General features: G+C 38.9%; 2 protein-coding genes across 2 annotated transcripts in view; one reads left to right on the top strand and one right to left on the bottom strand.

Moving 5' to 3' along the window:
- LOC122359041 (neurofibromin-like) overlaps window positions 1–11810 on the top strand; it is a 44396-nt gene extending 32586 nt beyond the window's left edge. Inside the window, exons 36-57 of the mRNA XM_043259157.1 lie at window positions 2888–3320; window positions 3403–3743; window positions 3823–4025; window positions 4449–4642; window positions 4858–4998; window positions 5781–6060; window positions 6148–6362; window positions 7315–7376; window positions 7482–7623; window positions 7835–7936; window positions 8022–8162; window positions 8451–8577; window positions 8662–8793; window positions 8911–9046; window positions 9137–9294; window positions 9391–9513; window positions 9587–9705; window positions 9952–10052; window positions 10139–10281; window positions 10435–10481; window positions 10565–10781; window positions 11438–11810. Of these exons, the coding sequence (XP_043115092.1) occupies window positions 2888–3320; window positions 3403–3743; window positions 3823–4025; window positions 4449–4642; window positions 4858–4998; window positions 5781–6060; window positions 6148–6362; window positions 7315–7376; window positions 7482–7623; window positions 7835–7936; window positions 8022–8162; window positions 8451–8577; window positions 8662–8793; window positions 8911–9046; window positions 9137–9294; window positions 9391–9513; window positions 9587–9705; window positions 9952–10052; window positions 10139–10281; window positions 10435–10481; window positions 10565–10781; window positions 11438–11580 (3700 nt within the window). The 3' untranslated portion in view covers window positions 11581–11810. The remainder of the gene's footprint in view (window positions 1–2887; window positions 3321–3402; window positions 3744–3822; window positions 4026–4448; window positions 4643–4857; window positions 4999–5780; window positions 6061–6147; window positions 6363–7314; window positions 7377–7481; window positions 7624–7834; window positions 7937–8021; window positions 8163–8450; window positions 8578–8661; window positions 8794–8910; window positions 9047–9136; window positions 9295–9390; window positions 9514–9586; window positions 9706–9951; window positions 10053–10138; window positions 10282–10434; window positions 10482–10564; window positions 10782–11437) is intronic.
- On the bottom strand, window positions 723–2559 carry LOC122359040. The gene is made up of 2 exons (XM_043259156.1): window positions 2403–2559; window positions 723–1797 (listed from the first exon to the last, which is right to left on the bottom strand). The coding sequence occupies exon 2, from the start codon at window positions 1791–1793 to the stop codon at window positions 1185–1187; it is 609 nt and encodes a 202-aa protein (XP_043115091.1). The 5' UTR covers window positions 1794–1797; window positions 2403–2559; the 3' UTR covers window positions 723–1184.
- Window positions 11811–11816: the final 6 nt, after the last annotated feature.

Here is an 11816-nt window from a genome sequence, read left to right as displayed (position 1 = left end):
CACACACACACACAATAACTATGTATGTGTATTTTATATATTTTAACCTTTGTTATTTATATATTTTAAACAATATCAGTGTTACATTTTGGAAGAATTGTAAATATTTTTGCATTATATTTTTGGAGTACATACAATTTTTTTTTTCTTCTTTGTAAAAGGTCAGCCAGCCTTTTATAATTTAGAAGAATTATGTTTGATTTCAGTGCTATATACAAAGTTTTCTAACTGAGATCTCTTAACCAAATTACGCTCCAACAATAAAATATCTTACAAAATGGATCTTACCATTTCTAGGCCTATCCTCTGTCTCTCTTCATGAAGATCAGAATCAGAAAGGCAGTTGAGGCAATCCATTTATCAACTCTCCTGGATGGTTTGCTTTTCTATTTATATCGTGAGGAGAATATATTGTGCTAGATCACGTGATCATGTGTTAAGTGTGAATGAAAAGAGATGTGGGTGGAGCTGTAAATTATGTATTTTCTCACAGTGGTGCCAGGCAGCAAAATTAAATTGTACAAATTTAATTTATCTTAAGTTTTACCCTCCAAAAATACCAAGTCTTGTATAGTTTAAAATCAAAGTTTAAAATAAAGATACAAAATTGTTTCATTCTTCAAAAACACAAAACTGCACACAGTCATTTTCAGATATTTTTTTGTACTAATAATATTTGAAAATCCTTAAACCAAGATAAATTTATTAGTTAAATTTTTTGTATTAAAATTGTTTTGCAGAAAATGTTTCATTTAGGTAATTTTAGGTAATCTTACCATATTGGCAGCTTTTTTGTTTGTTTGTTTTAAGCATACATAAAAATAAATAATGGTTATATTCCCATAAAATCATTTTATTATACATATTTTGGTTTGTCAATTAAATATATCTAATTTAAGGATGTTTAAAGATGTGAACAAAATATACATATATTATTCAAATCACAGACAACTTAAATGCACACATTTGAAACATGCTGATACAATATTGTTCTAGCATAAAATTAGGAGAGACAATGTTGTGAGTAACACAGGCTTAATTGCAGTATTTTCAGAGCGATTTTTAACATAATTTTATACTTTAATATTTCAGGCCTTCTTGTGTCTTATGCATCAGCAGTTAAAGCATAAGCAGTTGCGGACTTGAGATGCCACCAGGGGGAGTTGTGTGACACCAGATCGTGATCACACCCCTGTATCAGAGTTCTCTGGTGCTTTTGCATCAGGCTCCGGACTCTCTTGGGCCATGTCTCCATTTAGGTCCACAGTGCTGGGCTGCTGTGACTCTTTCTCCTCCTCAGTCTTGTTCTCCTGATCCTCTCTACTCTCCTCCTGTGCTGTGACGATCTCTGATAGCATGAAGCAGGTCTCAGTTGGGTGCCTGTCCACTTGGCCTTCATCCTCCCAGCATGGCGATTCACTCTTCTCTCTTCTGGCATGTCGGTCAGTGTTGTCGTAACGAGGCTGTAGACTAGAGATAATTTGTCTCAGCTGACAAACCTGACAGGCGCATAGCAGTGTGGTCAGCAAAAATGCCAAGCAGCCCACTGTAAGACCAGCCGCAATCAGTAGCAGGATATTTGTACCAGTTGGAAAACAGAAAAAACAGTGTCCTTTCACAGGATTAGAAGTTTCTCCTTTATTGTTGGATGGTATCATGCAGCCAGTTGTTTTATTTATCAGAGACTGGTTATTTGCTGGTAGACTGGTTTTGGTGACTTCTGTGTGATTAGCGTGTGGCATTCTGAAGAGCAATGCGAAATACACAAAACAAATTGTTCTGGGAATCATCATGGTTCTGAAAGACATAAAAGAAAGGAAAGGTTTAGTTTTTTTGCTCTGTTAATTTTTTTCGTTTGGCATAATTTATCTATGCTTGCCATTTTTCTCAAATTTGATCTTCAAAATCAAGTGAATCTTTTTAATAATATTAAATTAATAATAATCTAATCTAATCTAATAATCTAATCTTTAATAGTCTACTAATAGTAAAATTTTTGGTGACAATAATGGAACATTAATGTTCAAAACAAGTGTAGAAATCATATGCATGAACATGGCAATATGTTAATGTTAAACCATGTTTATGTTATAGCATATAATATATATAAAAAAACATGCTAAACAGTGTTTTATGAAGGTAGGTTTAGGTATATGGTTGGTGTAGGGCAATAGAAAATACAGTTTGTACAGTAAAAAAAAATTACACCTATGGAGAGTTCCCGTAAACCACAAATGGAAGTAGTATGTATATTATATAAGTATATTATATATACTTTCATATACATTCATTTATATATAATTTATTACTCAAATCTTTACATATGAAATAATTTTGTGAGACGTTGGATCATTTTATTAAATTACTAAAATGAATATATAACAAAGTAAACGGTTTCTTACCTATTTGGTCCTGATGTTCTGTTATTTGAAGAGGCTTGAATGACTCTGCGTGAGTGTAAGCGCGTTGTAAATTTCAGCAATAGAGACTTTTTTGAGAAGTGGCAGTTCTAAAACTGAAGCTGCAGGTGCACACACTCATTAACCGGTGATGAGTTTCCTGTCTGTTGTTTCACTTCTGTTAGGGCTCTTATATTAGACTTGCGCATGAACCACTGTGTGGATAAAGTCACTGTGTGGTTTTTATCACGTTTATTTAAGGCTAGTTAAATGCGCAAAGACCTCAGCTTTTGTTTTTGGTAAATAATAATCCAGTGCATGCCATGGTAACTTTATGTCTATTTTGACATTTAGTCTGTTTATATAACCTTTAAACTTTAATGACAGTTGAAAATTCTCAAGTATGACTTTTTTAATCTAATAGTAACGGCATTCGATGGGTTTGCATGCATTTGTTTCCATTTTGTCTGTTTTACTCTCCCTTGCAGGTTCAAGACAGGACAGATTAATGGGGACTTGCTCATTTACCACGTCCTTCTTACCCTCAAACCATACTACGCCAAACCATATGAGCTAGTAGTGGATTTGACACATGCTGGTCCGAGCAACCGCTTCAAGACAGACTTCCTCTCCAAATGGTTTGTTGTTTTTCCAGGATTCGCTTATGAGAATGTGGCTGCCATCTACATCTATAACTGTAACACATGGGTACGAGAATACACCAAGTATCACGAGAGACTGCTTACAGGCCTCAAAGGCAGTAAGAAGTTACTGTTCATTGACTCGCCGGCACGGCTGGCTGAGTATGTAGAACCAGAACAACAGAAGCTTCCGGCAGCTACTCTTGCTCTTGAAGAAGACCTGAAAGTGTTTCACAATGCCCTAAAACTGGCCCACAAAGACACCAAAGTGTCCATTAAGGTGTGTGAAAAACCTCTTCTTACAACTCTGTTTCACTTTTTTTGGTTTTGTCACAATATGTTTGATTCTGTCTTTGCTCCAGGTGGGCAGTACTGCAGTGCAGGTGACCTCAGCAGAGCGAACACGAGTCTTGGGTCAGTCCGTCTTCCTCAATGACATCTACTATGCTTCAGAGATTGAGGAGATCTGCCTAGTGGATGAAAATCAGTTCACGCTGACCATTGCTAACCAGGGCACGCCATTGACCTTCATGCACCAGGAGTGTGAGAGTATAGTTCACTCAATTATCCACATCCGTAAACGTTGGGAGCTCTCTCAGCCCGACTCTATCCCCCAACACACAAAGATCAGGCCCAAAGACGTTCCCGGGACTCTTCTCAACATCGCCCTCCTCAACCTGGGAAGTTCTGACCCCAGTTTAAGGTGATCTAAATCCATAAAACGTATTTATGTCAACACTAGTGTGTTCACAACTGAACATTTCTCTCTGTTTCTGTTAAAGGTCTGCAGCTTACAACCTCCTGTGTGCCTTAACTTGCACCTTTAACCTAAAGATTGAAGGCCAACTGCTGGAGACCTCCGGCCTCTGCATCCCTGCCAATAACACCCTCTTCATCGTATCCATTAGCAAGACTCTAGCAGCTAATGAGCCTCACCTGACCCTGGAGTTCCTGGAGGAGTGTATCTCTGGCTTCAGCAAGTCCAGTTAGTGCCCCATTAAGCCCTCAATTAAACTCTCAAAAGACCCTTGAGATCCTTCAGCCGTTTCAGATCATTACTCGCATTCTTTCCCTTGAAGACTTCCTACTTAAAACGGCTTCTAGAAGGCATCATTAGTTCACAAATGTTCATATTGATTGTGCTTTTGCTAAAAATAAAGGTTCCAAAATGGTGCTTTTGCAGCAATGTCATAGAAAAACCATTTTTAGTTTCCTCAAAGAACCATGCAATAAAAAGTTCTTAACAGAACCTTTTTATTCCTCTTTTTCCACTATAGAGGACTGAAAGGTTGCATGGTTTATAAAGGAACCATATATGCCAATATGAGTGTTAATACTTTCTCTAGAGATAAGAATATGGCGTTAAGGAGTGTTCTGATAACAAATAACTCTCCTCTGTATATTCCAGGTATAGAATTAAAGCACCTGTGTTTGGAGTACATGACTCCTTGGCTGCTGAACCTGGTGCGCTTCTGCAAGCACAGCGATGATGCCAAGCGCCAACGAGTCACTGCCATTCTAGACAAACTCATTACCATGACAATCAACGAAAAGCAGATGTATCCATCCATTCAGGCCAAGATCTGGGGGAGCCTAGGACAGGTAACGGAACTGAAATGCACCGAAGGCACCTTACTTTGGGTTTTACTGAGGGATATTTTGGCTTATGAAGAGCTGCATAATGAAACCATGTAAAGAACGCATTGCATTTGCAGATTTTTCGGTTGAATGTGTAAAACACTCACTTCCTTAAAGAACTGCTTACAGTTTACAGAGCGTGTCTATGTTGAGTTGATGGCAGCTTCCTGTGCTTGCAGATAACAGATCTACTTGATGTAGTTCTGGACAGTTTTATTAAAACGAGTGCAACGGGAGGTCTCGGATCCATCAAAGCTGAAGTGATGGCAGACACAGCAGTGGCTTTGGCCTCTGGTAACGTCAAACTGGTGTCTAGCAAGGTGACGTACATACACACTTTGGCTGTTTTTCCTACATTTAGAACAAAATAAACTTGAACAGGCAAAGATCCAAATTTTGTTTCCGAACATGTAAAAAAGCAATGCAAACAATGTTATGTGATGCAATGCTGTAACAACACTTCTAATTATAGAAGTGTGCGTTAATCAGATGTGGTTTGGTTGTTTTTTTTCCTCTCTCGCTGTTGTTCTTACTCTCTTTAACCACCCTATCTATCTCTTTAACCACCTGTGTTTATTTCTCTCTCTCTCTCTTTCTCTGTCCTGAGCGATAGTAATCGAGGTCTCTTGGTTGGTTCATTGTGTTCAGCTAGACAAACTTAACATGTGAAGAATTCTTTTAAACTAATTTCCAAGCAGAACAATCTTAAAAGATTTTTGTTAATTGGAAATGTTTTTTTTTTCTTTTAATTTTTCATGATTTTGTAATTTTATTTATTAGTTTTAACTTTTTATGATTTATATGTACACTTTTTTTCTGTTAAATTATTTGATGAAAATTTGATGTTCATTGTTTTGCCAAGGCAGCAGTTCCTAAGTTTTATATAAATAGGTTAAGAACTTTGTTTAACTATTTTGACCAACTATTTTATATAATGCTGTTTATGTTATATTCAACATAATTTTTAGTTTTATTCAAGCTTTATTTAATTTTTTATATTTTATTGTTTTTCATTTTAGTTTACTGTAATACTGGAATTTTCTCTTCTAATTTTACCATGGGTTTTATGGGAATAAAATGTTGTCTTTGTGCTGATCCACAGGTGATTATTCGGATGTGTAAAATCATTGATAAGACGTGTCTGTCACCCACACCAACGTTGGAGCAGCACCTGATGTGGGATGATATCGCTATCCTGGCCAGGTATATGCTCATGCTGTCCTTCAACAACTCTCTGGATGTGGCCGCCCACCTGCCCTACCTCTTCCATGTCGTGACCCTGCTGGTGGCCACGGGGCCTCTTTCGCTGCGGGCATCCACACATGGCCTGGTTATCAACATCATTCACTCCCTCTGCACATGCTCCCAGCTGAGTTTCAGCGGTAAGATGGCATTTTTGCCCTAGAGAGATGTTTTCATGGATCGGTGACTTATTGATTACTGAAGTGTCTTGTTCTTCTGATCTGCAGAGGAGACCAAGCAGGTGTTACGCCTAAGTCTGACAGAGTTCTCTCTGCCAAAGTTCTACTTGCTCTTTGGAATCAGCAAGGTCAAATCAGCTGCGGTCATCGCCTTCCGTTCCAGCTATAGGGATCGTTCGTTTTCTCCGGGCTCCTACGAGAGAGAGACCTTTGCTCTGTCATCCCTGGAGACTGTCACAGAGGCTTTGCTGGAGATCATGGAGGTATGTAGCAGCAAGTCAGTAATTCTGTGTCTTCCATCTTAAAGAAATAGTTCACCCTAAAAATAAAGATTAAACTTACTTCCATATCACCCATGGGTTTTTGTAACTCAAATATTTCCAGTTTGGCTGAGTGCTGCCTTGTGGCTTACTTTATAATTTTAAAAGTAGAAATATTTTAGTCTCGTCTGAAAGAAGAAAGTCATATACAAATATGCCGTAGGCGAGTGATGGGGGGCAGGACTTTTGTGGTGGGTAGACTCACCCAAAAATAATTCCCACTCTGTATAGCTATTTAATATCAGAATTTTGTTGCTTTTCACAACATTTTGTATTTAGTTTTGACACTTTTGTTTTTTGTTTGGGTTTTTTTATTTTTATTAAAGGGCTAATGTACAACAATTTATAAGTCTAATCACATTCCAGTCTGTAAGACCTTCATTTGTCTTTAGAACACTAATTAAAATATTTTCAGTTAAATCATAGACAGCCATTTAACTACCAACGTTTAAGGCTGAGAAAGGCAGTATGGGCATCATGAAAGTAGTCCCTGGGACATCAGCGTAAAATTACAGTTCAACTGTCATTTTATGAAGCTAAAAGAATATTTTTGTGCAAAGAAAACTAAAATAACTACTTAATTTCTTCTCTTCTGTGTCACATGTTGACAACAGTACCATGGCACAATTTCTTTTTTAAGTGAACTCTTCCTTTAGGGTAGTTTTGTAGTGTTCTTTCAAGAAATTGCTAGCAGTTCTGTTAGCAGTAGCTGCTTTGTGTTTGCAGTTTAGTTGAGTTTAGTTACTTTTTATAATACTCAGACCTTAAAATGATGATCAAATGTAATGCATCTGCTTGTTTCATTTCTCTATATATTTATCAGCTTGCTGCAAAGCATTACATACTAGGTAAGTTTGTTAAAGGGTTTGACTGGGTTTTTCCCTTTGTGTTTTAGGCATGTATGAGGGACATTCCAGGCTGTAAATGGCTAGACCAGTGGACCGATCTCGCACAGAAGTGTGTAAACTCTGCTTTATATAGTTAAAATAATTTAGTAATAAACAAAAGTTAAAATTCCCTGCTATGTGTTAGTTTGATTTACCAAGTGTGTTTAATGTGCAGGTTTGCATTTCAATACAATCCGTCCCTGCAGCCGCGGGCTCTTGTGGTGTTTGGTTGCATCAGTAAACGGGTCACGCACACTCAAATTAAACAAATCATACGGATCCTGAGCAAGGCCAGCCCTCTTCTCAGCATCGACCGGGTCAGAACCTGTCAGTCTTACTTTCAAACACGAACATGGGCTTGCCATAAAAATAAGTTCCAGTCTATAAGCTGAATTGTGTACGGTTATTGCTTCTGCTCCAGAAAGTAGTAAATTTTGATCTGTGCTGATCGTTTTGGGTGATAATGTCACCGTCTAGCTTAGCAGTAATGTTTTCTGTCATTTAAGAAGAACTGTTTTTTTTCTTCAGGGTTTGGAGAGCTGCCTGAAGGGTCCTGATAACTGTAACAGCCAGGTGCTGATCGAAGCTACCGTCATTGCCCTCACTAAACTACAGCCTCTGCTCAACAAGGTATCAAATTACAGTGTTCTAGATATGACTGTGTATGTGTGTGAGAGGGAACGTCTGACTTATTTCACAATGTGGTTTCGCTCAGGACTCACCAATGCACAAAGCACTGTTCTGGGTCGCTGTGGCCGTGCTGCAGTTGGACGAGGTGAATCTGTACTCAGCTGGAACTGCTCTGCTGGAACAGAACCTACACACACTCGATAGTCTGCGAGTCTTCAATGACAAGGTTCTAATATAACACTCTCTGTCAAATTGTAGCACATATACAATAGCACATATACAAAAATACATAGACCAATTACTTTCCATCTTCGGTTACAGAATAAATGAATCATGGGTGACTTGCCCACTTGGAAATAGGATAGTTCTATAGTGATATCGGTAACCAAAAACTGTTTTTAGTACTTAAAGAAGCTGACATTTTGGGGTTTACATTTTTCATTTGCTACAATCTCACACAACTATATGAAATAAACTAGTAAAGGCAAAAAGATTTGTTTTGTCTGTCTCTCAGAGTCCTGAGGAGGTGTTTATGGAGATTCGTCAGCCTCTGGAATGGCACTGCAAACAGATGGACCATTTTGTTGGTCTCAACTTCAACTCCAACTTTAATTTTGCTTTGGTCGGGCACCTGCTGAAAGGTATTGAGTGGGTTTTACGAAAAGATATTAACCGTTTGCGTGTGTTTGTTGGGAAACTATTACATTTCTTTATGGTTTTGGCAGGATTCAGACACCCATCACCCACCACAGTAGCACGCACCATCCGTATATTGCACATGCTGTTGGCCTTGGTTGGAAAACACCTGAACTGTGATAAGTTTGAGGTGAACACACAGAGTGTTGCATATCTGGCAGGTAAGGAAACCACTGCTATATCTCCCATTTGTTTCTATGCCTTCTGTCATTTTGGTCTTCACAAGAGTTATTAAGGGTTCAGTGGAGTGGGTAACGTTTTTATGTGCGTTTGTATAGCTCTCCTTCCAGTGTCAGAGGAAGTGCGTAGTCGCTGCAGCCTGAAACACAGGAAACTTTTGCTCCTCTCTGATGTTAACATGGAGAATGTTCCCATGGATACATACTCCGTACATCATGAGGATCCTAGCTGCAGGTACCACCTGGACAGTAGATAACATTTGCCTTTTGTAAAATGCAAGCTTTTATTGACCCAAGTTCAAAATGCATGATCTTTGTAATCCAGAACTCTGCGGGAAAGCCAGCTGTGGGCATCCCCAAAGGCTTCAGAGCGGTACTTGGTAGCCCAGTATCCCATAGTGGGACAGATCAGCCCAAGAACACGCAAATCCATGAGCCTGGACATGGGGCAACCTTCCCAGGTCAACACCAAAAAGCTTCTAGGTAATTCCATGTTGTCATACTCCTAGATATACATTTTTTTATTATTAGATTAGTTTGTATGAGTGGTTGTTATAATGTTATTGGTTTTACTGCTAGGTACCAGAAAAAGTTTTGACCACCTGATATCAGACAGCAAAGCACCGAAGAGGCCTGAAATGGAATCTGGTATCACGACACCACCCAAAATGAGACGGGTGGCTGAAAATGAATATGAAATTGGTGAGGGTCACAAACAAGTGAAATGATTCTCTGTGTTTGCATCCATTTATAACTTTTTGTTTTCTCTCGAAAGAAACCCCAAGAATCTCACATCACCACCTGCGGAAGGTCTCAGTGTCCGAGTCTAATATCCTGCTAAATGAGGAAGTTCTCACAGATCCCAAAATCCAGGCGCTGCTTCTAACTGTGCTGGTAATGTCCTCTTTTCTCAGAATGAATAAGGCACATTAGTTTCACTTCTTTATTCACAAACAATTTTTGCATATGAAATTTAAATATTTTTTACCTTTTTATATAATTTTCTGTTCCTCTAAAGGCTTACATGTTGCTTCCTGCCCACATCCCCCCATCTGCCATTTTTTTCAAATACCCATCCAAACCTCCATCTTCTGAATTTTGACTCATCTGTTTTGATGATTCAGTTTTTTTTTTTTTCAGGCCACTCAGGTGAAAAACACATCGGATGAATTTGAGCAGAGAATCCTGTACGAGTTTCTAGCTGAGGCCAGTGTTGTCTTCCCAAAGGTCTTTCCTGTTGTGTAAGTCCAACCGCAATACATTCAGTACATTTGAGAAAGAATGATGAAATGAGATTTTCATTGTTGTATGTTATCTCTTGTTTCAGTCACAATCTCCTGGACTCAAAGATTAATACTTTGCTGTCACTGTGTCAGGACCCAAATCTTTTAAACCCAGTCCATGGAATTGTGCAGAGTGTGGTTTTTCATGAAGAGTCGCCCCCTCAGTACCAAACGTCCTACCTGCAAAGTAAAGCACGACACATGCACAATTAATTAGAACTGAGAGATTTCTAGTTGATGATTAAATGTCCAATTTTAAATGTGAGAGTGAATGTGGCTGAAAGAGTGGTCAGTGTGTTTGACTGGAGGATAACATCTTCACTTACATTTTACCTCACAGCTTTTGGGTTTAATGGGCTCTGGAGGTTTGCCGGTCCTTTCTCTAAGGTGTGTGACACAAAATGGGTTTAAGATGGATAAAGATGATTCTATATTATCTCCAGAAACATGAGCTTCTCTCTGTTCCACAGCAAACTCAGTTCCCAGACTATGCGGAGCTGATTGTCAAGTTTCTGGATGCGCTGATTGACACCTATCTGCCGGGCATCGATGAGGAAACGAGCGAGGAGGGTCTGCGCACACCCACCTCTCCATACCCTCCACCTGTCCAGAGCCAGCTCAGCATCACTGCCAACCTCAACCTCTCCAATTCAATGACCTCACTGGCCACCTCCCAGCATGCACCAGGTCGGTATTAAGGTGTCTCTCACCCGTACTGTCTCTTTCTATCACAACTGTGAGTCTTTATCAGCCTAATCAGTTTTTCGCAGATAAAGTTTGACTGTCACTTTTTACAAGATAGATAGAGGAAAAGAGCTCATCATGTAGTGTAAGGTTCTCTGCCTCGCACTTCCTGCTTTGTTTAACCTCTAACTCTGCATCCTACTCAGTGGTTGTTGGTTTATATTTAAACTCCTACTTTGCAACAGACGAACGCTTGTGATGAAGCCAAGTGCAGTGCAGAAGTTTCAAGCCAATAGTTTGTGTCCACATCTGTAAATGAAAACATAATAACAAAATTATCAGCTAGAACATATTTTAAGGTTAATATTCAGTACAGGTGAACTCCTATAGTTAAGACTTTTCTTTTTCTTTATGCGAAGCGCATATGCTCTATATCTATTTTATGATCCATAGTATACAGTGCACACTGCTAGTAATAGTTTTGACGCTTTTTAAAACATTAGTATAGTCTGAGCATGATTTATCTCGTTGGTTATCCAACTACTTAAATTTAAACCAAAGCTTCAAATGGCTCTTAAATTAAAGGGTATGTATCTTGAAACTTCAGAAACTTTTGTTTGCAGCTTTGTATAATGATGTGTGCATGTTTTTTTGAGCAGGAATCGATAAAGAGAAGGTGGATCTGTCTCCCACCACGGGTCTGGCAGCCAGTGGACGCACACGCCATGGTTCAGCCAGCCAGGTCCAGAAACAGCGCAGCACCGGCAGCTTTAAAAGACCTAGTATCAAAAAGATTGTATGAGACCTACAGCACAGCAGGTTATAGCTCCTGCTGGACATACATTACTGCATTTTATGTGGTTTCTCTTCACTTCTGCTAAACCCACCGGTAACGATAATCTGTTGGTTCTCTTGAAATGGTTTAGCAGTGTCTGCCTGGATCAAAATAAACTGAACGCCTCTGTTTTTAAACAAGTCGCTGTTTGACACAGGATGGGAGAAAGTCCTTTTTTTTGTGCATAACAGAACTTTTTTATA

The sequence above is a fragment of the Puntigrus tetrazona genome, chromosome 15 (assembly GCF_018831695.1).
Source record: "Puntigrus tetrazona isolate hp1 chromosome 15, ASM1883169v1, whole genome shotgun sequence".
Classification (NCBI taxonomy): domain Eukaryota; kingdom Metazoa; phylum Chordata; class Actinopteri; order Cypriniformes; family Cyprinidae; genus Puntigrus; species Puntigrus tetrazona.
Note: the sequence above shows the minus strand (reverse complement) of the source record. Positions and strands in the feature narration are given on the sequence as shown.